General features: G+C 47.2%; 2 protein-coding genes across 3 annotated transcripts in view; both read left to right on the top strand.

Moving 5' to 3' along the window:
- The window catches only part of LCMT1 (leucine carboxyl methyltransferase 1), a 64,105-nt gene extending 52,398 nt beyond the window's left edge, over positions 1 to 11,707 (top strand). Inside the window, exons 11-12 of one of the 2 annotated variants that reach the window (XR_013831569.1) lie at positions 2,445 to 2,545; positions 11,191 to 11,707. Coding sequence is in view for 1 of the 2 variants with exons in the window: in XM_079944798.1 (XP_079800924.1) it covers positions 1,021 to 1,043 (23 nt within the window). In the remaining variant the exon portion in view is untranslated. Of the gene's footprint in view, positions 1 to 1,020; positions 1,966 to 2,444; positions 2,546 to 11,190 lie in introns of those variants that run through there. The other variant, XM_079944798.1, reaches the window with a different exon arrangement.
- Positions 11,708 to 12,770: 1,063 nt separating this feature from the next.
- On the top strand, positions 12,771 to 21,723 carry AQP8 (aquaporin 8). The gene is made up of 6 exons (XM_079945828.1): positions 12,771 to 12,875; positions 13,015 to 13,268; positions 15,969 to 16,095; positions 18,176 to 18,390; positions 19,831 to 19,965; positions 21,203 to 21,723. Exons 1-6 carry the CDS (start codon positions 12,864 to 12,866, stop codon positions 21,249 to 21,251), a joined length of 792 nt encoding a protein of 263 aa, XP_079801954.1. The 5' UTR covers positions 12,771 to 12,863; the 3' UTR covers positions 21,252 to 21,723.
- Positions 21,724 to 23,711: the final 1,988 nt, after the last annotated feature.

Here is a 23,711-nt window from a genome sequence, read left to right on the forward strand (position 1 = left end):
ATGTAGGGGACTTACTGTACTTATACGTCTGTGGGGAAGAAAGAACTGTGTTTGCTTGAAGTTCAGCATTTAAAAGGCCAAGTCCTAAAGAATAGGCCCTAGTACAAAACCTAGACAGATTCATACTAAAACAACCCTGCAGCCACGACTGTAGAAGATCAGGATGATTCTCCAATAAGATAATTGCCTGCCAGAACAAAACTCAGCACTCTTCAGAGGAAGACACTAGAATTCAGAGTCTCGTCAACTTACTATCTGCCATGTCAGTATACGATAAAAAAATTACTAGACATGTGAAGAAATAAATTGCCTACACTAGTCTTTTATTACTGAATTTGACTCAAAGAGAAAAGGGTGGGGCTTCTCTGGTGGCGCAGTGGTTGAGAGTCCGCCTGCCGATGCAGGGGACACGGGTTCGTGCCCCAGTCTGGGAAGATGCCGCGGAGCGGCTGCGCCCGTGAGCCATGGCCGCTGAGCCTGCGCGTCCGGAGCCTGGGCTCCGCAACGGGAGAGGCCGCAACAGTAAGAGGCCCACGTACCGCAAAAAAAAAAAAAAAAAAGGGTGAACAAAATTGCTAAGGCTAGTCACTAGCCCTTTGGCTTCTTTCTCACCAAAAACAGGCCAATATTAATTTTTAAATGTTTAAGGTAAAAAGCAGAACACTCAGGAATGAACTCCTTAAACAAGTTGTCTGAATGAGAAGTATTATTCAGAAAAAAAAAAAGTTCAGCGTTTAAAGGATAGACTTTCAGGTTTACTGCGGAGAGCCCGTAAACTCTTATAACATTTCTCAATCCCTTCAAAACCACCCATAAACACAGTCTCATCCAACCTCCTGTTGCCTTGTGAAGTCTCATCTTACACAACCAGGAGGCCGGGGCTGCGGTGATCACATGTGTGACTGGTGCCCCAGAGCCAGTCACTGTGGGCCTGGGATCTGGGGGTCACATTCTCCCACCACTGGCTGTTTGCCCCAATCCGTGAGAGCCTCTTCACAGCTTCTGTGTGTTTCCTCCCAGGCTTGAAGGAAATAACTTACTGATCTGTTCAAGACTCGTGCTGAGCCGGAGCTGAAGCCACTGACCTTTCCGGAGTTGAGTCTCCGAGTTTCCTGAGTGGTGGTTAGGCCTCGGCTACCAGTCTCCCCGCTCGCCGAGAGACCTCACTGACCGAGGTGCTTGTACCAGTTCCTGTTCCTGTCGGCTTTTACCGTTTAAATAAATCTCAGTTGCCATTGCCGGTGTGTTGGTCCTCTGCTGTTTATCCTTTGCTCCCCTGGGTGGGGTGCGGTTCACCTCTGTGTCAGCTGGAACCAGAGGTCCTAACCCGACCTTGACCTTGGCTCGCTTCCTGTGAGTCAGACTTAGCTCGTCTGTTGCGTCCGTTGTGGGATTTACTCCTGTGTGCTCCCGTTTGCAGCACCCGACATTGCACTTGGCACCTTGACCAGATGTTGGAGCTCGTCTCTGCTCCCGTTTCTGCCCTTTCCTGCTTAAATCCGCCTTCACCTTGGTCATTGTGGCAGGATGAATGATGAGCCCCTGATCCCTCCAACTGTGAACATGTTACCTTATGTGGCAAAAGGGGCTTTGAAGATGTGATTAAGGATCTTGAGATGGGAGATTACCCAAGAGCCTCCAAGTGGGCCAGATGTCCTCACAAGAGTCCTTCCTTATAAGGGAAGGCAGGGGTGTCAGAGTCGGAGGAGAAGGAGGCATGTGATGCCAGAAGCAGAGACTGGAGTGATGCGCTTTGAATGTGGGGGAAGGGGTGGAAGTGGAGGAATACAGGCGGCCACCAGATGCTGAAAAGGGAAAGAGAACATCTCAGAGCATCCCAACGGAGCCAGCCTTGCTGGCACTTCGACTTTAGCCCAGTGAAGCTGGTTTCAGATTTCAGACCTCCAGAACAGTAAGAGAATAAATTTGTGTTGTTGTAAGCCGCTAAGTTTGTGGTCACTTGTTACAACAGCAGTAGGAAACTAATACAGTTATGATGCAGATTAAAAGGGGCCCTGGAGACCTGGCCTCCAATTCAAAGACATAAGGCCTGTCCACACCTAATGAAATTTTTGGTTATGTGACTGGGGCTGTGAAGCTGAGCCTGTGTGTGCAGAGCGGCAGTGAGGCAGCCCGCCGGCCCTCTCCCGTCCGAGAGATCACGGCCCCTTACTAGAGACTTGCAGAGTCTCTAGATCAGCTTTCCCTACAGTGTGACCTGTCCCCCGTTACACAGCAGCAGGCCTGTTGACAGGGGTCCGGGTGGTGACACAGCGTGAAATGACATTGATTTACCTGGTGAGAAAGTTACTGCCTTTTCAGTAAGGTCTTAAGGACCTTTCAGATCTTAAGAAGTCCAAGTTGAAGATCTCAGGCTGGTGCTGGTGTGTCTTTAACACTAATGCCATATTTACTAATCCATTGTTTTTGAAACTGTGTACTAGGCCATTAATGGATGGTGACTCCATGTAGGGAATCAAGTCCCTTATTTTAAAAAGATACGGACTAGAATGGAGAATGTCATAGCACATCGTCCGTAGTAAGGGTGAGTACTTTTTTTGTAACTTGTTTCATTTTTATGTGTGTATACACTACCATGTTAGCACTGTTTCTAATGTTTTGTTTGGGGTTTTGTTTTTTAATTGAAGTGTAGTTGATTTACAGTGTGTTAATTTCTGCTGTACAGCAAAGTGATTCAGTTATACATATGTATACATTCGTTTTTATATTCTTTTCCAGTATGGTTTGTTACAGGATACTGAATGTAGTTTCCTGTGCTATCCAGTAGGATCTTCTTGTTTGTGCATTCTGTATATAATAGTTTGCATCTGCCAATCCCTACATCCCAATACTTCCCTCCCCCAACCCCCCTTCCCCCTTAGCATTGGTTTTGGTTTTGATCACAGGTGGAGGTCAGAGTGTTACAGCATTTCTCCAACTGAGGGAGCAACAGCATTTGGCTAGAATTTTTAAAACTTTGCTTGGCTTCAATTATATTTCTGTTTTTCCTTGCATTTAGTTTTATGGAGTACCTTCTGTTCAAGGCTAATGATACGCCATTACTATTGATGGTTGTGTTATAAAATATCCCTTAAAGTACCTGTCAATTTCATTTTAAAAGCGAGCCCATTTCAAGACCGTTACTAACAAAATAATGGTAGAGCTACTGTACGGACATGCAGAAGTCAGGGAGGTGATGTATTTGGAAATACTGAAGTTGAGAAGCACCACATGACGGAATGGTTATCTTATAACATTATAGAAACCTTACAGTTTCTCACGGGAGTGTAGGGGGTATCAGGGGCAGAGGATCTCACCAAGGGTTAGCTTTCATGCCCTCCCTCTCCCGTACCTCCCACGACTGAGACATGCATTCCAAAGTGTGGTTTTGGCTTTTCGAATTGGGACTTGGAACTCATTTCCCCCTGGAGTGACTGCCTCTCGCTGCCTCTCCTGTTCTCCCACACACTCATCTAAAACCTCTGGTAATCCTTTCTACACACACTGCTGAACTGAACCTGCCCTTGGGAAGGACATCAGTGACGTTGAAACCATCACACCCAGTGACCCTTCCTCTGTCCTTGGCTGTCTCAACTTCTCAGTAGCATGTGACATGGGCAACCATCTCTCTCCTTGGAACGTCTCACTGCCAGTAAATGATGGAACTGGATTTGAAACCAGGCAGGCTGGCTCTAGGACTTGTGCTTTTGACTACTACATTATATATATCCCTTCTCCCCTTGCCCCAGACAGCATATAAAAATTCCCCACCATCACCATTCCTTGAGGGTGTGGTTGCCCTGATGTCTCATTTCATTATTTCTGATAAATTTTCACAATTTATTACATTGGCTTATTTCCTATTTGGGGACTGTCCCAGGTGCCATTGATGAAAAGTGATCCTTTTCTCCAAAAATCTTAGTGAGGCTTTTGAATATTTAGTAGAGGAAATGGCATTGTTAAAAAAAACAACAACTATGTTTTCCTCTAAGAGTTTTATAGTGTCTGGCCTTACATTTAGGTCTTTAATCCATTTTGAGTTTATTTCTGTGTATGGTGTTAGGGAGTGTCCTAATCTCATACTTTTACATGTACCTGTCCAGTTTTCCCAGCACCACTTATTGAAGACACTGTCTTTTCTCCACTGTATATTTTTGCCTCCTTTATCAAAGATAAGGTGACCATATGTGCGTGGGTTTCTCTCTGGGCTTTCTAGCCTGTTTCATTGATCTATATTTCTGTTTTTGTGCCAGTACCATACTGTCTTGATTACTGTAGCTTTGTAGTATAGAAAAATGGAATACTACACAGCAACCAGAAGAAATTAAGTTTGGACATACAACAAGATAGATGAATCAAAAATAAGTACACTGAGTGAAAGAAGCCAGATAAAAAAGAACACATGCTGTTTAATTCTATTTCTATTTTTTAAATTTTTAATTTTTTGCACAATTTTTAAAGGTCACACTCCATTTACAGTTATTGCAAAATATTTCCTATATTCCCCGTGTTGTACTATACATCCTTGTAGCCTATCTCACATCTGATAGTTTGTACCTCCCATTCCCCAACTCTGTATTGCTCCTCTCCCCCCTCCCCACTGGTAACCACTAGTTTGTTCTCTCTATATTTGATTCTATTTCTAGAAAATTCCAACTAATTTATAGTGGCAGAAAACAGATTAGTGATTGCCTGAGAACAGGAATAGGGTCATGAGGAAAATTGGGGGATGATACACATGGTCAGTGTCTTGATTATGGAGCTGGTTTCATGGGCATATACGCATATCAAAGCATCAATGGTATACTTGACCGGTAATTTATTGTCTATAAGTTGTACCTCAATAGAGCTGTTTCAGAAATAATTTAAAAAAACCCAAATGAGTCTCTCAAAAGATATTTCTGTTTTCTTTTTTTAGCTACTCTACCTCTTATAGAGATATTTTTTCCGTAAAAGCATGAGATCTGGAGTTAGCAAACCAGTTCTGACCCTAATTACCTCTGACCTTTAGTGAGTCACTAGATCTTTGAACTTCAGTTTCCTCATCTGAGAAATGGGAACAACACCCACCTCACAGGACTGTCATGAGGAGCCAGCAGGGTGATGTTTGTTAAATGCTCAGTACAAGCCCTGGGATAGGGCTTGCTGACTGTTAACTTGTATTGTTGTTGATGACAATTCAACTATTGGAGTGAAAAACAGCAGAGTGAAAGCTTTCTGATTTTTAAAAGGCAATTTATAAATTAGCACATTTTTATATTTTATGGGGATAGAATGTTACAGGCGACAACATAGAGATTGAATTCAGTGTTCTCTTCTTAGGTACCATTGGTTCACCTACAGATTTCCTCTTGGTTATATCCAGAAGGTAACTTCCTAAAATAGGTTGGGTTTATTTTTAACTTTTTATTGAAGTACAGTGTACACACAGAAAAGTACACACATCGTTATCGGCTTGGTGAATTTTCACACAGTGAACTCACCCTGTGGCCAGCATCCAGATCAAGAAATAGAAAGTGATAGATTCCCGAAGCCTCCATGTGCCCTGTCCGAGTCACGACCTCCCAAAGCACAGTCGGCTTTGCTTATCCTCGAACTTTCTGTTCCACTGTATGCGCTCCTTTGCGTCTGGCTTCTTTCACTTTGTTTGTGAGATTCATCCAGTTGCTAGCCAGTGCACGTGATTTACATTTTCATGATACTTTCTCTCTTACACCCTTTAAAAACATTATCATATCCTTGTTGAGACTTGAAGGATGAGAAAGTTTTTGTCAGAATGAGGGAGCAGTTTGGGTAAAAGAAACAGACTGTCCAAAGGCTTGATGCTGAGTAGAACAATGGGATGGTCAGGATACTGAAAATAGACATTCATTCTGGGGTAGATGTTTTCATAATTATGACCATTCAGATAGTTCTCAGCTTTTTCTACCAATAAACGATAATGAAATCAATGTTCCTGTACATATACTCTTACCAATTGGAGTTTTTATTTCTATAGGATCGATTTTTGAAACATAAGGCTCGCTGGGTCTAGGAGTAGGTGAATTTACATATTTAATAAATATTGCAAGATTGTGTTGCAAAATATTGTAGTAATGCACACTCCCCCCAAAAATGCATGGGTTTGCCTATTTTCTCCCTCTTTGTCGGTACTGGATGTTAATCACGTTTTAAAATTTTCTGTTCTGTTGCTTTCCTTTGAATTTTTTCTGGCTATTATCTTTTCATGTTTGCTGACCTTTTGGATTTCCTCTTCTGTAGAGCAATTTAATTGTAATAAGTATTACTATCCAAATAGTAGAGAAAATGGTAGAACCAGAAAAAAAAAGTCAACAACATGAGAACATTCTGATTATCATATGAAACATGCTCATAGTGACAAGCTCTTCAGTAAATAGTGGACATTATTACTACCATTTTAACTGTTGTTCCAAACATGCAGATGACGAGCAAATGAACCCTTACTGATGAGACTTAGTGGACTGCTCCTTCAGTCCAATGACTTTTTGGCTGTAATAAGTTCTGACGTAGCCAGCATGTCTGATGTCTGGTTACAGTGACTCCAAAGACATCAGCATTTGAACTAGACACTGCAGGGCAGAAAATAGGGTGCTGGTGGCTTCTACAAGGAAGGAAGGAAGGTGCTCAGGTTCAAACTAAACCTGCGATCTGAGCAGTGAGAAAGGTGAAAACTAGACTCATTTCCAACAACAAACTTGCCCTGAGCTCCAAGTGAGTGATCATACGTTGAAAACAATGGCAGAGCTATTTAGATAGAAATAAAGCCACAGTTTCAGAAGACAGTGAGGAGTTTGAGACAGGCTGGGACCTGGGATCCTTTGCTGCAGTGCTTGAACCTGGACAAATGTCTCCTGGAGCAACAAAATACAAAGAAACTATACGGGACTAAAAATAACTGTGAGTATGTGCAGTTGGGGCAAATTATGAACAGCAAGATACAAAAAGACCAAAATCCAACCGCCACTTCTGAGGTGCTGGGGGCAAAAGCAGGGTCCTGAGCATGATCCTGCACACAGCACCACCAAGGGGGCGGGCAGACCACCTATGCTACCCCTCTGGCCCGACCCACCAGTGCGCCCTCACATTCACCCTATTTATGGAACCAGCTCCCGCACCGCCCTCCCCCCTCCCGCCTCAGGGAGCAAGCAAGGGAACCTGTTACTTGTTTTCACTCCCTCCTGCTGCAGCAGGAGTCCCAGTAAAGCCTTGCCTGAATTCCTTGTCTGGCCTCTTATCAATGTCTATTGATTAAAGAGTCCAAGAATCCAGGTCAGTAACAGTTCTGCTTTACGTTTCTGTGACTGTCCACAGCACACAAATCTCAGCATCAGCCTGAATTATCAAGCATCTGCATTACTACAAATAGTGACTTGTTTTCAGAAGAAATTAGTAGACCGAAAGCCCAGTGTCTTTGGTATATTGGGAGGGAGCTTATCAGCCATAGATGTTCTCTGCTGCAAAGGATAGAAAATTCAACCCCCAGTGCCTGAAAGAGAAGGACATGTATTATTTGTTTCAGAGGCTCCCAAACTTTCTTGGTTCATGGCGTTCCTTGGACAAAAGGAATACCTAATAGTTGTATTTATTAGTTAGGTCCAAAAAAACACTTAGTATTTATGGCCTAACTACTTAGTGGCCATTTAAGAAAATCGCGTACATTGAAAGGAAAAATATCTTATTTCTGTTTTATTTCATTCTTAAATAACTATAATTAAATAACTCAATTTAATTGCATTCTTAATAACTTTCATTTTTAAATACTACAGTTGCTTACCATGGGATATGTATGCCTTTGGGGCACTGCACAGGTTCTCAGGCCTTGGAGTCAGATTGGACACTGCCACTCTCACTTCCTTTTCCACACTGATTTTCATGCAGCACGTGTTTTTCTTAATTATTATTATTAATATGGCAACACCCATAAAACCAGGTTTGCAAAGATATGATGTAATTGAAAGGAATGTAGGGCCATCTAATAGAAAACTGTGAACTACCTTGAGCTAGTAAATCACGCCCTGTCTGACAGATATTGAGCATCAATTTATTTCCTTTGAAAATTTAAAATATCCCACAGCCACTTTATGAATTCACTCTCTCTGGGGTGCTCTCTGGGAAGTGCACGTTTACTTAACAAGAAGTCTGGAGTAGCGGGTCTTGTGGTTGTCTGGGGCCTTGGTGTCATCAAGGATCCACACTTCTGGCAAGTTGCACCTCATGATCTCAAGGTGGCTGCCATGGCACCAACATCACATTTTCCCCCACAACAGTGCATCAAAGAACAACCTTGATGAAGCAAAGATAGACGTGTTGAGGCCCCAAAGTAGGACAGGGCAACACCAATAGGAATGGTCCAGCTAAACATGACAAATGTCTGGTCAGCAAATGTCACAGCCATGGCATTACTGCCAAGGACGTCTGAAATGCTCAGAACTGTGTAATAGGCCTCGTTGGTCAGGATGTAGATGAGTGTAATAATTGGCATAGAAATCCCAATGGCCAGGGGCAAATTTCTTTCTGGGTTTTTGATTTCTTCTGTTACAAAATTAAGGGTGTCCCAACTTGAGTACGAGAAAGGGCAGAGTACTCTGCAAGTGCTCAGAATGTCCCTGGCACAATTTAACAAGGCCCATGACAATGATGGCAATGAGTGCCAGGACCATGACATAAGTGAACATGTCCTGCACATGTGTGCAGCCATCAATATGAGAAAGGAGGATAGAGTGGTTTGTCAGGATAAGATGCAACCTGCTTTTATACTCCATTTGGACCTGGTGGTGGATGGCAGACAGGTGCCGACAGATGCAGAGATGTCTTAAAATGTTTCTGTGCAAACAAAGATAAAAATTAGAGGCTTTGGTCATGTCAACCAGACCTGGGATTGGAAGGCTGAAAAGTTTTCCAGTCAAACAATTTCTTAGGAAGACATCATTTCCCTAGTGTACTGGTTATCCTGGTGGTTTGGGAGATCAGTGCATTGCATGTGGAGACATCAGGCCACACAAAAATCTCACGTTGTGGAAATACATTGTTTTGCTTGAATGACATTCAGATTTTCTCAGGAGAACCACTGGTTTTGGAGCTACTGAGTCCAATCCTGGCTCTCGTGGGGGAGGGGCATGCAGCAAGTACTGACAGCTAGTTGGCCCAGGAGTCAGGGAGGACAAATATCTGGATCTGAGACTTGAGTGAGCAGTAGAAGTTGGCCAAGAGGGCAAAAGAGAACTTCAAGCAGAGGGGATGGCATGGGCAGGGAGGGGGTGAGGGTGCAGGGCTTACCTGGCAAATCCTTTATGGTGGTTCATGTGGCAGGAGTTGAGTCCAGGGTAGACCTGTGTGGCTGCTGTGGGAGTTGAGTTTGGCATTGACTGCCACAGAAGGTGCTAGAAAGTTTGAAGTCAGGGAAGGATGGGATTAGATTGACAGGCTGGGGAACAACAGCAACCACCATGTGGTGTGGTAGAAATTTTCTGGGCGTTCACAAAATGCCTTTCTTTTTCCTTCTGGTCGCACCGCTAGACTGTGTTTCCCAGACTCTTCTGTGGCCAGGTGAAGCCATGTGATTGAGTTCTAATCAATCAAATATGGAAGGAAGTGGTATTTGCCATTTCTAGGCCTACCCCACAAACCACCCCCTGCACAGTCCTCCACATTCTCTTCCCCCATTGGCTGGCTGGTGCAGATGATCTGAGGACCTAGATCGTGGATCTCCAAGGTGGAAGTAGCCTGGCTCCCTGAGTCACCATGTGATGAAGGGCCTGCTCTGGACTATTCTGTGAACAAGGAATCAATTTTTACTATGTTAAGCCATTGAAATGTTGGGGTTATTTGTTATGCACCTACTCTGACTAATGAGAACCATAATAAGAGCTACTAGTTGTTGGGCACCTGCTCTGAATTGGGCACTGTACTAAGGGCATTGTCTCACTTAATCTATACACCAATTCTATGGGGATGGGTACCATCATTAGCCCACTTTTACATACAAGAAAACTGAGGCTGAGAGAGAAGCTAGGGGGCACAGGTGGAGAAGCTTGATCCCCAAACCTGGACCCAAGTGCCAAACTGTGCCCTGCTGGTTGCCAGTTTTAAAGGAATGGATTGAAATTGGGTGAGGCATCAGACATAGAGAACAGACTTGTGGTTGCCAAGGGGGTGGGTGGGAAAGGGATGGACTGGGAATTTGGGTTAATGGATGCAAAATATTTTATATAGAATGGATAAACAACTAGGTCCTACTGTTTAGCACAGGGAACTATATTCAATATCCTGTGATAAACCATAATGGAAAAGAATATGAAAAAGAATGTATATATATATATGTATAACTGAATCACTTTGCTTTACAGCAGAAATAAACACAACATTGTAAATCAACTATACTTCAATTAAAGAAAAAAAAAGAAATTGGTTGAAGCAAGAAGACCAGATGAGGAGTTGTTGTAGTAATACCAGCTGGGAGTTCCTACCTGTGAAGTGGGAAAATAAGAGATTATTGTGAATATTAATTATTGAAGGAATGCATGTGTGGTGTCCAGTGTAGGGTCTGCAGTTGGCAGGTGTATTATGAATATTTAATTTTTTTTCAAGAGCCTAAGTAAGAACCGATGAAGGCTTGGGTGAAAACAGGAGAGAAATATTCCAGGAGCAGCACTTGGCAGGACTTGGGCAAAGAATGAGGGAGATGGGGGAGTTGAGGGTTGGACAACCATCTTATGTTGCAGGGAGGAGGGGAATAAGAAACATCTTGTACAATGTGCTGTGGGTGCAGAGGAGGGAGAGAACAGGTCTCAAGATAACCAGCAAGAGAGCAGCCCCAAAACCTTCTGAGATATGCAAATGTTCAATAGAGACGCTGCGTTCCAGGGCCTCGAGCTGCAAAGAGCTCTCAGCAAACTGTCAAACCCTTGTCCAGAGGCGTCTACTTCTGTCCTGAAGCAGATGCTTTTCATCTACACGATCTTGAGCAGGTTCTTCAACTTCTTTGTGCCTCATTTTTATCATCTGAAGATGGGGATAAGAAGTCATAGGACTTATAGGGCTGTTGTGAACGTGTGCAGAGCGCTTAGCACAGCGTTAGATGGGTAATGAGTTATCAATAAATGGTGGAAATTTTCATTAAAATTCTCTTATCCCTGACATTACTTCTCTATCTCTACATACAATGCTCAGATAATAGTTATATGAACATCGAAACAGCATCTTTGTCTGTCTTGATCACCGCTACATTTCCTGCCAGCTCTTAGGACAGTGGCTGGTTCACAGTAGGTATGTAAATGTTCGTTGAATGTTTGAGCATCTTTGAATGTATGAGTAAGGAAACCCATCTCTCTTTCCTTCCCTTCCTCCCTTCTTTCCTTCTTTCTTTCCATCCATCCACCCATCTGCCGATCCTTCCATCCATCTCTTCTTCCATCATCCATCCATCCATCCATCCATCCATCATCTTAGAAAGGCTTAACCCACAAGTTTTTTTCTTTCAGTTGTGAGTGTAGTGGCTTTACCCACAGGTTTTTTTTTCTTTCAATTCAAAATATGTGTAACACAAAATTTACCCTTTTAACCATTTAAGTGTATAGTTCAGTGATATTAAGTACATTCATGTTGTTGTGCAACACCTCCAGAACTTTTTCATCTTCCCCAACTGAAACTGGGTACCCATCACACAATAACTCCTCATTCTCCCCTCCTCCCAGATCAAGGCAGCCACCATGCTACTTTCTGTCTCTATGCATGTGACTACTCTAGGTACCTCACATAAGTGGAATCACACAGTATTTGTCCTTTTGTGACTTAGCCCACAATCACAAAAGCTGTGTGATCCTGGGAAACTTAACCTTCCCGAATTTCCACTTCCTCATCTGTAAAGTGGCTGTAATAATAGTACCTACCTCATGGGGTTGTTGTGAAGTTTAAATGAGATAATACATATAGGGTACTTAGACCAGTACTTAGAAAGTGCTCAGTAAATATTAGTTCACATAAATACATATTCTAAATCAGCAGGCACTGGTATTGTGCTTATCATGTGTCTGACTCTGTCATAAACACTTTATGATCTTAACTTATTTAAGCCACACAACCCGATGTCATTGGTACAACCACTATCATCCATGCTGCACGGGAGAAAAAATAAGGTGCAGAGAGGGTAAGCAACTGCTCAAGGTTACTCAGCTGGTTCACGGAGGAGCTGGGATTGAAATCCAGGCAGCCTGTTTCCAAAGTCCACAGGCTTTACCATTGCCTCTGCAATCTGCAGAGATGGTCATCCGTCTACACCCTCAGTCCTGGATCAGCCTATCAGCGTGAGTCTGTGGAGGTGCCGGGGCCTCAGACACAAGGAGGTGTCCTTAGAAGTCCATGGAAAAATCACTGAAGATGAGTTTACCGTTACTTCCCATGTGTGGTCCTGATCTGGCGGGGCCGTCCTCGTGTTCACTCACACACGTGGGTCTCCTCTGGGCCCCGGTGGTGACCAAGGGGGCTGGGGATCAGGGCCCTCCATCTCCTGCTGGGGCAGACCTGGAGCCCTCCCCAGGTGACGCAGCGAAGCCGACGCCTTTTGCCTTTGCTGGCAGAGAGCTCAGCAATCCTTGGTCACCCCCTGCCCTGCCTGGTTAAGGTTAAAAGCAGTGTTTCGTCTCCTGGGCCTCAGGGCCGCCTCCTGCTGGGCTTTATTGCTTTCTTGACACCCTCGGGAGCCTCTGTAGCCCTTTAAAAGGGGCAGAGCCTGTAGTGGGCTGGCAGCCCCGGTCCTGGAGATAAGAGTGTCCTGTCCTGGAGAGCAGGTGCGGGTTTTCCAGCCAGCACAGGCCAGAGTCCCGTCCTGAGTCACCTCCGCCCTGATGTCTGCAGAGGTGAGTACACTGCTGGCCTCTTCCTCTGCAGCCTGGCCATCCAAGCGGGTGCTGAGAATTAATTCAAGATGGGGGTACTGGGGGGCTTCTTTCTGGGCTCTCCTCCCATCCGTGTCCCCCTCCGTTTCCCCCCCTTCAGGCAGCTGCATCCATGTGTGACCTGGAGTTTGGTGGCGTCAAGGTGAAGGAGCCCAGCGAGGGGGGCAGGTGGCGTGGGTGCTGGTACGAGCGGTTTGTGCAGCCCTGCCTGGTTGAACTGCTGGGCTCTGCCCTGTTCATCTTCATCGGCTGCCTGTCGGTCATCGAGAACGGGACCGACACTGGGCTGCTGCAGCCGGCACTGGCCCATGGGCTGGCCCTGGGCTTGGTCATCGCCACGCTGGGGAGTATCAGGTGGGAACAGCTCTGAGCACTCTGCCTGGTGCCAACCTGGGGAGCCAGGCAGGGAGCAGAGCTGTGGGCAGGACCCCTGGACACATGCCCAGGATCCCAAAAGCAGTATGGGTAAAATGTGGGTTGGGTGAGGGGTCAGGCTGCTTGGGTTTGAATCCTGGCTCTTCAGCCTGTGAGCTCTGTGGCTTTGACTAAGTCACTCCCCAAACCCAAACTTCCCACCTATGAAATGCGAACAGTGGGAGTATTTTCTAAATCTTATTTCTCAAGCCAACACATGAAGGAGAAAGGCCAGGTAACTCGTCCAGAGTCCCGTGGTAGAGCCAGGAGGCAAACCCAAGCTGTCTGTCCTAAACCCAGCATCTCCTAGGGGAGGCACGAGAATGAAACGATGTGAAGAGCTTAGTCTATAGTAAGCGCTCAGTCGCTGTTGGTTGCTGTGTTATTGTTACCTTTAGGACGGGGCGTTTTGCTCCAGCCTAGGGTAAGGCAGAGTTATGCAGAAGAACCCGCCGGGGTGGGGGAGGGCAGGGAGGCCTGAAGAGTTCCCCTTGCATAGCCCTCCCCTGGACAGGAGCTCCACTGGGAGGTCGTGGGCTCCCAGGAGAACCAACCACAATGACAAATGTCTTGGATGGAGTGTCTGTCAGGGGCCTCTAGAACCTGGTTGGTCTGTATTTAATCTCACACAGAAAACTGATCTGAGTAAGGAAATTGAAATACTGTTTCCTAGAAAAGCAGAATGGAAAGAGAACTTTAATATTTCTCTCTAAATATCTAAGGGAAGCTGCAGGTGGGATGAAAAACACAGAGTCTTCTGTTCAACGACGGGTCTGGGATTGAAGGCAACCTTTGTCACTGCTTAGCTGGGTAACCAGGGCAATTAGCTGAACCTCTCTATGTTCAGTGAAATAAAAGGGGATGGTAATAATAGCTGATATTTATTGAGTACTAACTATATGCTAGTACTCTATATGAACATGTATTAATTATCTTTGCAACAGCCTTTATGAGGTAGGGATCACTGAGGCACAGAGAGGTTATATAAGTTGCCCACGGTCATACAGCTCTTCGGTGGCAGAGCTAGGGTTTGAACCCAGGCCAGCTGGCAGGAGAGAACATCACTTTGCGCTTCAGGAGACTGCCTACCTGAAACGCCAGCCTTTTATTCAGCCATCTGTTTTTTGTCAACAAATATTTATTCGGTACCTACCGTGTGCCCGGCACTGACTCTGAGGTTATTGGAGCGCCCGACACGGCACCTAGCACCAGAGTAGGTGTTCAATAAGTGTTTGTTGAGCAAACCATGGATGAGTAAACTAAGAAGGTGTCTTGATTGTTTTACTGTTAATGAGTGTGAAGTGTCCCAGCCTTCTCCTGGTAGAACCACACTCTGAGTGACAGTGTCTCTCCCCGTTTGGGCTGCGGGACCTGGTGGTGAGGCTGATGGACGAGAGGGTTCTAAGTCTCCGTCCTGCAGGAGGCCGCCCCACCTCCACCTTCACCTCTCTGCTTTGGCAGAGCCCAGGCTAAGTTTGGTCATGGACCTGAATTGAGGCCAAGTAAGCCTGGCTGCCCCTCTCCCTGCCGGTCAAGTCTGAGATCAGCTGGTGCTTCCTGATCCTGCAGGAAGCTCACCCAAGGGCCTGTGCACAGAGCTGCACCTGACAAGTTGGGGCAGCTGGTCCTGAAATGTCAGCATGTTGGACAAAGTCCCTGTGTCCAGAGCCAGGGTCCTCTCTCCGGTCTCAGCTCAATGCCCTGTGCCCATTGGGTGGGCAGGCCCATTGGTGGGCTCTAAACATCTGGGTTGACATGGGGGGGCCTTGGGGTCACTGTCCCTCTTATTGGGTGTGTCCATCCCAGGCACCAGGGGGATTGGTGAGCCAACCTCTCAGGATAGTTCCTTCGTCTGAGTGGGACTGGATAGGATGCCAATGGGGGTAGCAGGGCACTGGGGGCACCTCTAGGCTCTGGGGCTTGGACTGGTTGAGCATCTTGGTGAAAAGGAAGGCTCTTGGCCCATACCTTCTGGAAGGACCAGCCAACTTGAACCAGCCCTTTGACCTAGGTTCGACTTGGTCTAATCCCCTTCACATCCCAAACTCCAGATCCCAATCCCAACTTAATCATGAACCTCTAGCCTCGATCCTGATTCCCAGTGCCATTTCCAGGAACCTCTAATCTCAATTTTACAGGCAACACTAGTCACACTTTCAGACCAAAAATAGAAATTTTACTGGTTGAGTTCCACCAATAAAAAATTTTATTGGTTGAGTTCAACCAATCAGGAGCTGCTGTTCAGGGCCTGGTTTCTTCTAAGGAGAGGCTCGGATACCTGTCTTGTGCTGTGAGTTTGAAGCCTGGGGTCTCATTCTGACCTGTGGCCACGGCTCTGAAGGGCTGGATGCAGCTCTTAGGGGGTCTGGAAAGAGCTGAGGGACAGTTTCCCACCGTATTCTTGTCTGGGCCACCGTGGGGTCTGGGTGTAGGACAGGAATGGTGCTGCCCTCCCCTCCCAGGCTCTCCCCCACCACTTGGCACCTCGGGGAAAGTGGGCGTAATTTGGTGCCTGTTTTCTACCTGGGCTGCCCTTGACGGACTCCGGCCCCGCAAGGCCATCTGGGGAGGTGGTGGGGCTGCTGGGGCCCAGTGCCTGGGCCTTGGCCTCACGACTCCTTCTGCTTTTGTGGGTGACAGTGGTGGACACTTCAACCCTGCGGTGTCCCTGGCAGCCATGCTGGTCGGAGGCCTCCACCTGATGATGCTCCTTCCCTACTGGATCTCCCAGCTGTGTGGGGGGCTGATTGGGGCTGCCTTGGCCAAGGTGGGTGATCCCCCAGGGGGCTGGGCTGGGGGCTTTTGCTCTGATGGGGCTGCTGCGGTGGGTGAGGGGCAGGGAGTGGGGACTGTCCAATTCTGTTTTAAAAAATTGATTGATTGCTTGATTGATTGGCTGTGTTGGGTCTTCATTGTTGCGCATGGGCTTTCTCTAGTTGCGGGGTGAGCAGGGGCTACTCTTCCTTGTGGTGCGCGGGCTTCTCATTGCAGTGGCTTCTCTTGTTGTGGAGCACGGGCTCTAGGCGCGTGGGCTCAGTAGTTGTGGCACGTGGGCTCAGTAGTTGTGGCTCGCGGGCTCTAGAGCGCAGGCTCAGTAGTTGTGGCGCATGGGCTTAGTTGCTCCGTGGCATGTGGGATCTTCCCGGAGCAGGGCTCGAACCCGTGTCCCCTGCATTGGCAGGCGGATTCTTAACCACTGCCCCACCAGGGAAGTCCTGTCCAATTCTTTTCCTGTTGCCTCCCATGGGATTGGGTAGACCTTTCTACCTTGGAGGGGACACTCAAAGGGCCTTCGGTTTCCTCCAAACCCACCCTGTTCTGTGTCTGGACACAGCCCTCCCTAGACAGACCAGGAAGCAGAATTCAGGACTCAAGGTTTCTGCTCCTGAGTCCATTTCTGGATTTAGACAATTCTATTTTTTTCATTCATTCATTCATTCACTTCATTCATGCTACAAACATCTCACTAAGCACTGTCTGAGGGTACAGGATATACAGGGTTATTCTCCTTGAGAAACTCCTGAACTAACTTCTCTGTGTGTTCTCCAGTTTGCCTGCCTTTAAACTGAGTTACTCTACCTTAAATGGGAGTTAATGCTCAAATTACTGGAATCCTCCCATTCCGGTAGGAAGGCTAGCTCTTCCTCTCAAGCCACAGAATTTCTCTAGCTCTACACGTAACTCCATGGAAGGACTTCCCTCCTCCCTCTTTGCCTGCCTGACTTCCTTGTTTCCTTCTTTCCTTCTCTCTCTTTCCTTCCTGCTGTTCTGAAGTCTCAACCAGGGACCCTTCAAATTGGAGGCCTTGCTTGGCTTGTGTTGGGGGTGGGATTGGAGGGAGTGGGGAGGTGGAAAGGGGTGAAGGGGGCACCCTGTTAGCTTGCCTGGGGTTTGGTCTGTGTCTCTAAGCGCTGCCCATTGCAGACTTTGGTCTCGAATTCCATCTTGCTGTCGTCCCTGCCCTGGTCTCCCTGTGCCCCCATTTGAGACCCTGCTCCCCTGTCTGTTTAGAATGGGGCCCAGACCTTGCTGCTCTGATTCCCAATGGAAAGCAGTGCTGGGACTCTCCCTCAGGCCTGGTCACTTGTAAACTTGTCCAACATGATGGAGACCAGTGTGGGGCAGAAGTGGTCAATCACTGGGTGCCCTCCCACCTCCCCGAGCACTTGGTAGAATCCTCTCATTTAATCTCCAACTTGACTGGAAGCCTGCATCAGTCCTTAAAGATCACTCCCCACCTGGGCCCAGGGCTATTACCATGACCACGCCTACTTTACAGAGGCAGAAGCAGAGGCGCAGAGAAGGCAATAATTTGCCCAAGTTCAAATGAACTGGGGAGCAGCTGAGCCTGGATTTGAGTCCCGGGTCCAGAAGCTTGTCTGCACTGCAGTCTTCCCTTCCCAGGTGTCGTGATGACCCCAAGGCCGATTTCCTGGGAAGCCAATGGGGCTTAAGCTTCAGGGCTGTTCTCATCCCTTTGAAGGGGCCTTTTAGGGGGCTGGTAATGTGTTTACCTGGGTATATGTGTTTGCAAAGTTTGTAAAAATAAGGCATTTTAGTATTCTTTCTCAAAGAGGGTCATATAAGTTACATACCCTTCAGGCCTACAATACCTGGAGCCACCGCTGGGTTATCCCCATTTACAGAAGAGCAAAATGAGGCTTAGGGAAGTCCAATAGCTCAGGCAAAGCCGCACAGTAGGAACTGGTGGAGCTGGGATGTGGGTCCAGATATGTCTAACTGCACATTGGACAGGACCCTTCCCTGGCTCAAAAGGATGGGCCCCTCCCGTCAGCTCCCAGCTGTCTCTCCACCCGCAACATGAGGCTGAGCACTGCTCTCTGCAGGCGGTGAGTTCTGAGGAGAGGTTCTGGAACGCGTCTGGGGCAGCCTTCGTGACAGTCCAGGAGCCCAGGCAGGTGACGGGGGCAGTGGTGGCAGAGATCATCCTGACGACACTGCTGGCACTGGCTGTATGCATGGGCACCATAAACGAGAAGACGCAGGGTCCTCTGGCCCCATTCTCCATCGGCTTCTCTGTCACCGTGGACATCCTAGCAGGGTGAGTGCCCCTTGGCTGTGGGACCACAGTGCTCAGCCCTGGGCCGAGGCTCACCCCTGGAGGAGAGCAGGTCTGCTGAGCTTACCTGAGGGTTTCCAATAGAAGCCACACAGGTAATGTACACGGGGGAAGTGGGCTGGCAGGAGGCAGACAACAGGGAATGGTGGGGACTGTGGCATCTAAGGAGGCCGCCACCACACACCTCTGATGAGTTATCGCTGTGTGGGAATATGGGCTTGGGGTGACCCTTCTAATTTCATTCTAGGGAAGTCAGAAGACTGGATTTTTATGTGAATTTTCTACTTTTTGTAGTATCAATAAACCATGTCTGTGGACTGTGTTTATCCTGCCAGCAGGCAGCCAGGTTTTAGCCTCAGACTTACAAAGAGCTTCCACACCCGTTGTCTCATTTATCTAGGGCCTCTCAGTAGGCTTGGGAAGGGATTAAGGAGACAAAGGATTATTTCTTCCCTTTTATATATGAGGAAACTGGGGCTCAGAGAGGACACAAGTGACTTATTTAAGGTCATTGGGAAGTGGCAAATTAAATGAGAGATCTGGGACAAGGGCCCCTGCTAAATATAGGGGATGAGGGAGCTCCTTCTACAGGCCAACTCCTTCCTTTCTTCTTGGACACAGGACCAAGTGTAGCCTTTCTCTGCTCTGCCTCCAGCCCTAAGTCATCCTTTGGGAGGTGGAGTCTGGGGAAATGCATGTGCAGAGCTGTGGCAGTGCTTTGATGCCTCCTAGTGGCTTTTGGTTCACTTATAAGCCTACTGACTCATCCAGTTGGCTTTGGCTGCTGGCCACAGAGTGGGGTCTGTGACGGGTGAGGCCTGAGTGAGGACCCCAGCTTGAGCGAATGGGGCAAGGGTACAGACACTGGGACTAGAGAGGTGCTCTTGGGGAACAGTCCCTCTTTGGGAGATGCTGGGTCCCTAGCTTGTGGTGCAACAAAGGCCTCAACCAGATTCGAGTTAGCACTTGCACATGAATTATAGGAGAAACATGGGCTCTATGAGGTATGTACTTTCATCTCAGCTGAAACACAGAGAAGTTAAACAAAGGTCATAGCTAGAAATAGCTGGGCTGGGTTTTGAATCCAGGTCTGCTTGACCCCAAAGTTCATGTAGCTGAAAACTGCTTACTTTGCCTTACCACCTCTGGAGGAGGATCCATCTTCCTTCCTGCCGTCACTGAACAGGCACTACTTGCTGCCCATGCTTCTAGAAGGGTGTGTGGGGAGTGGCAGACTGTAGGGAGGACTCTGGGGAGGGGGTCAAGCCTTTCACTTTGGAACCTCCCAGATCGCCATGATATGGTAGCTTAGAGGGGGTTTCTGGGTAGCATGTGACTTAGGCCTACTTGGGGAAATGAACTTGGGTGAGTCGGGGCTCCTTGGCTGAGATTCTGCCGACCATTCTGGCTGGGTGTTTGTAGGGGAGCTGTGTCTGGAGCCTGCATGAATCCTGCCCGTGCCTTTGGACCGGCTGTGGTGGCCAACCATTGGGACTTCCACTGGATCTACTGGCTGGGCCCGCTCCTGGCCAGCCTGCTTGTAGGAGTGCTCATCAGGTAGGAATGTGACACAGGGTCATGGCCCATCTGGTGGGCATGGTGACAGTTCCTAGAACATCCAGGTCTAGAGGGCTAGGGTCTCGCTTGGGTTTGGAGAAGAGAAGAGGAAGCCTTCTTCAGAGGCAAAGATTATGGCTCTGGGACCTTTGGTGGCAAGTGACAGAAATCCATCTGAACAAAGCTTTCATCATAAAGGGGAACTCATTGGCTCACATAATTGAAAAGTTCACAAGTGGCCCTGGCTTTGGTGGGAGCTCAGACAGTGTCTTCAGGGCTTGGTCTTTTTAGGCTCTACTGTCCTCTGGGTAGATTTCATGCTTGGATAGGCTCTGCAGTAGAGGCAAAGATGCCCACCAGGCGCTCCAGACTTACATCCTAGCAGGTTAATAGCTGGAAACAGAGGAAACAGAACAACAGCTCTTACAAAGGTCTTGGCTCTGCTGTTCTCTGAGTTGGACTGGTCCAGCTTGGGCCATGTCTACCTCTGAATCGATCTCTGTAGCCATGGGGCCAGGCACTCTTATTGGCTATGTCTGGAGCATGAATCTTATCCTGGAGTTGGGGTGAGGTCAGCCTCATCTGAACAACTGTATGGACTGAAAGTAGGGGAGAAATAGCTCCCCACAGGGGTGTTGTACAACTCAAGGGTCCCTGTCCACATAGAACACCATGTTAGTGGTGTCCCCAAGAGCATGCATGTCATGAGATGCCAATCACATAAGACACAATGTGAGCAGTGCTCCCTGGAGCTGGGCAATGGGTAAGAAGGTTGATAGTGTTGTCAGAAGGATAATATCCGCTTGACTGCTTCTCCTCCAGCTCTCTTCTTGTGAACCTCAAGAATCCAGAGTGTCCTTCCTTTCTACTCCAGGTTGTGCAGGGATACAAGTAGGTACAGTGCCCGCTGTCTGGACGAGGACAGGCACTGGGCTGAGCTGATCTAGACTGCTTGCATCGCTGCCTGTCTGCAGTCCTGGCTTAGCCTATGGGTTAGTGAAAAGCATCACAAGTAATTCTCTGATGCTTTCAGAATGGTAGAGATGGGGATCTTCAGGAAAAGGGTTAGAGACCCAACAGGAAAGAGTTTCTCCCTCTCCCCAGGGAGATCTGGCTCTTGAGGCTGGAGAGGCTCAGGAAGGCATCTCTCTGGAGAATTCTGGGCCTGGAGGCATTCGATGGAGGGTTGGGTCTCTCCCGGAGATGCAGAGACCTCACTGGGCCACCTTTTTTGTAGGTTCTTCATTGGAGATGGGAAAACCCGCCTAATACTTAAGGGGCGGTGAAGCTGAGATGGTGGAATTCCTGCCGCCCTAGGGGCCCTCAGTGGACCTGTCCTGGACTGCAGACCAGACAGGTCTGCATTTCCTGCCGGGGCAGAGCTCTGAGAAGTGACTGATACGCTTCCCCTGACTTGGGTCTGGCTTTTCAGATGTGCAGGTTCTTTTGAATTCCTTTGTGCTCATCAGAGACCTCAGCCTGGGGAATGTGTTGCCAGCAATGCCCAGAAACAGATAGAAACAAGCGCAACAGAAGAGCTTTTCTTGACAGGGAAGGTCCCAGGAGCAGAAGAATGGGTGGAAGAGGTGGCCGTTTATGTGTCTCCGCTCACTTCCCTCATCCTCTTTCTCCTTCTCTTATTCCCCGATTCCTCTGTTATAGAAGGGCCTTCTTTGGTCTGTTCCCTTGCAGCCTGTGCTGTCAATCTAGCTTTGCAATAAATAGTCCAATGTTTCCTTCCGTGTGCCCACTGGCTGGCCTTTCCTTTCAGAAATGGACACCACTGAGGGGGGAAGCAAAAGTCTGGGTTGAGCTTTAGCTGTCCAGAGTCTAATTAGCTCGAGCCCAGCTTAGAGTCCAGGGCCAAAGCAGGTACTCAGAGTGCAGACCAACCCAAAGCCCATCTCCCTCTTAGCCAGGGCCAAGGGAGCTCTGTCCGGAGCTCAGAGTCCGTTCTGGAGTCCAGTTTGGACTCTGGTCAGAATCAGTTCCAGATCACAGACCTCAAGACCCTGCTGAAGAGCCCAATGCAGACTCCAGGGCATGGTTTAGTGCCCAAAGCTATCCAGGACATGGACTGACCCACTCATGGCACTCCAGCTGGGGATGTGCGTGGGTATGGGGGTGGACCAGAGCTGCAAGGATTTCCCAAGGAAATATATAATGTGGCATAATACAGGTCTGGAGAGACAGAGGCATTTAGATGGAAGATACGAGTATAGTGAATAACTAAGGATAAAAAAAGAATAAAAAGACACGTTCTGAAGTTCACACCTTAAAAGTAGAGTGTGTATCTTCTCTACAAGAATCTATGGGTAATTTATGGAAGGTGATCATTCTAACACCGCAAAGGGGTGCTAGGGAAAAATAATTCTCAACAACGAAGAAAAACATCACCCACTTCTACCAGACAAGCAAAATACTCACCTGAGTAAAAAGGAAGAAAATGCTCACTGGAGAATATTACCAATACAATGAGAGATTGCCTGTTGAGAAAATGGACACTACCCAAATATCCAAGACATTTTGGAGAAAAAGAGAATAATAAATTTCAATAACAACAAACATAAAGAGAAGAGCTACTCAGACAACCTGTGTTCAATGATGTGAAGGTAATTGTAAAAATAGCTACTGACACTAATTGAGCACTTTCTACATGCCAGGATCTGCTTTGTGTTCGAAACGTGGTAATTTATTTCATTTTCACAACTGTACAGGTATGTATTATTGTTATTTTTTTTTTCATGTTACATATGAGGAAAGTGAGGCACAGAGAAGTCAAATTACTTACTCAAGGTCACTCAGGAAGTGGCAGAGCTGAGATTCAAATCCCAGTGGTCTGGCTCCAGAGTCTGGGCTCTTATAATGTTCATGTAATCTTAAGACATATAGCTGCACTTAAAGACAAATAGTGGGGGCTTCCCTGGTGGTGCAGTGGTTGAGAGTCCGCCTGCCGATGCAGGGGACAAAGGTTCGTGCCCCGGTCCGGGAAGATCCGCGGCTGGGCCCGTGAGCCATGGCCGCTGAGCCTGCGCGTCCGGAGCCTGTGCTCTGCAACGGGAGAGGCCACAACAGTGAGAGGCCCGCGTAACGCAAAAAAAAAAAAAAAAAAAAAGACAAATAGCGAACATTAACTCATGGGGTTAAGAACAAACAGAATTGTTAACAGGGGAACTGTGCAATAATAGGAAGAGCCATTAGGGTTAGTCAGGAAAGGATGAGTCTTTGCTGGAAGAACATCTAGTAAGAACTTGTAATTTATCCAGTAGATCAAATGAATAGGCTGATAGGAAAGGATGGTAAATGATGTGCTCAAAGAACCCAAGTGAAGAGAGGGAAGGCAAAGAACTCAATGAAGGCAAATTCAAGACCCAGCGTACGCGCTGATGGACCTACTTCAGCTAAGAAGTAGGACTCTGGAGTCAGCTGAACCTGGGTTCAGATCCCAGCTTCACCACACTTACTAGCTGTGTGACCCTGCCTGGGCAATTTATTTGAGCTCTCTGAGCTTCAGTTTCCTCAGCAACAGGCATATTGTGTGGGTCCAATGAGTTAATGCAATGGGAAGGACTTAACACGGCACCTAGCATACAGTACATGTTCAGTAAAAGTTTGAAATCAGAAACAACACATTAGAAAACTCACAAAGAGTGAAAAACATTAAAAGTTACTACATCCTTTGGTGAAATAAATAATGAAATCAACCTTTGGTAAATCTAGTAAATAACAAAATAGTTATATATATA

Source organism: Stenella coeruleoalba (genome assembly GCF_951394435.1).
Source record: "Stenella coeruleoalba genome assembly, chromosome: 15".
NCBI classification, from domain to species: domain Eukaryota; kingdom Metazoa; phylum Chordata; class Mammalia; order Artiodactyla; family Delphinidae; genus Stenella; species Stenella coeruleoalba.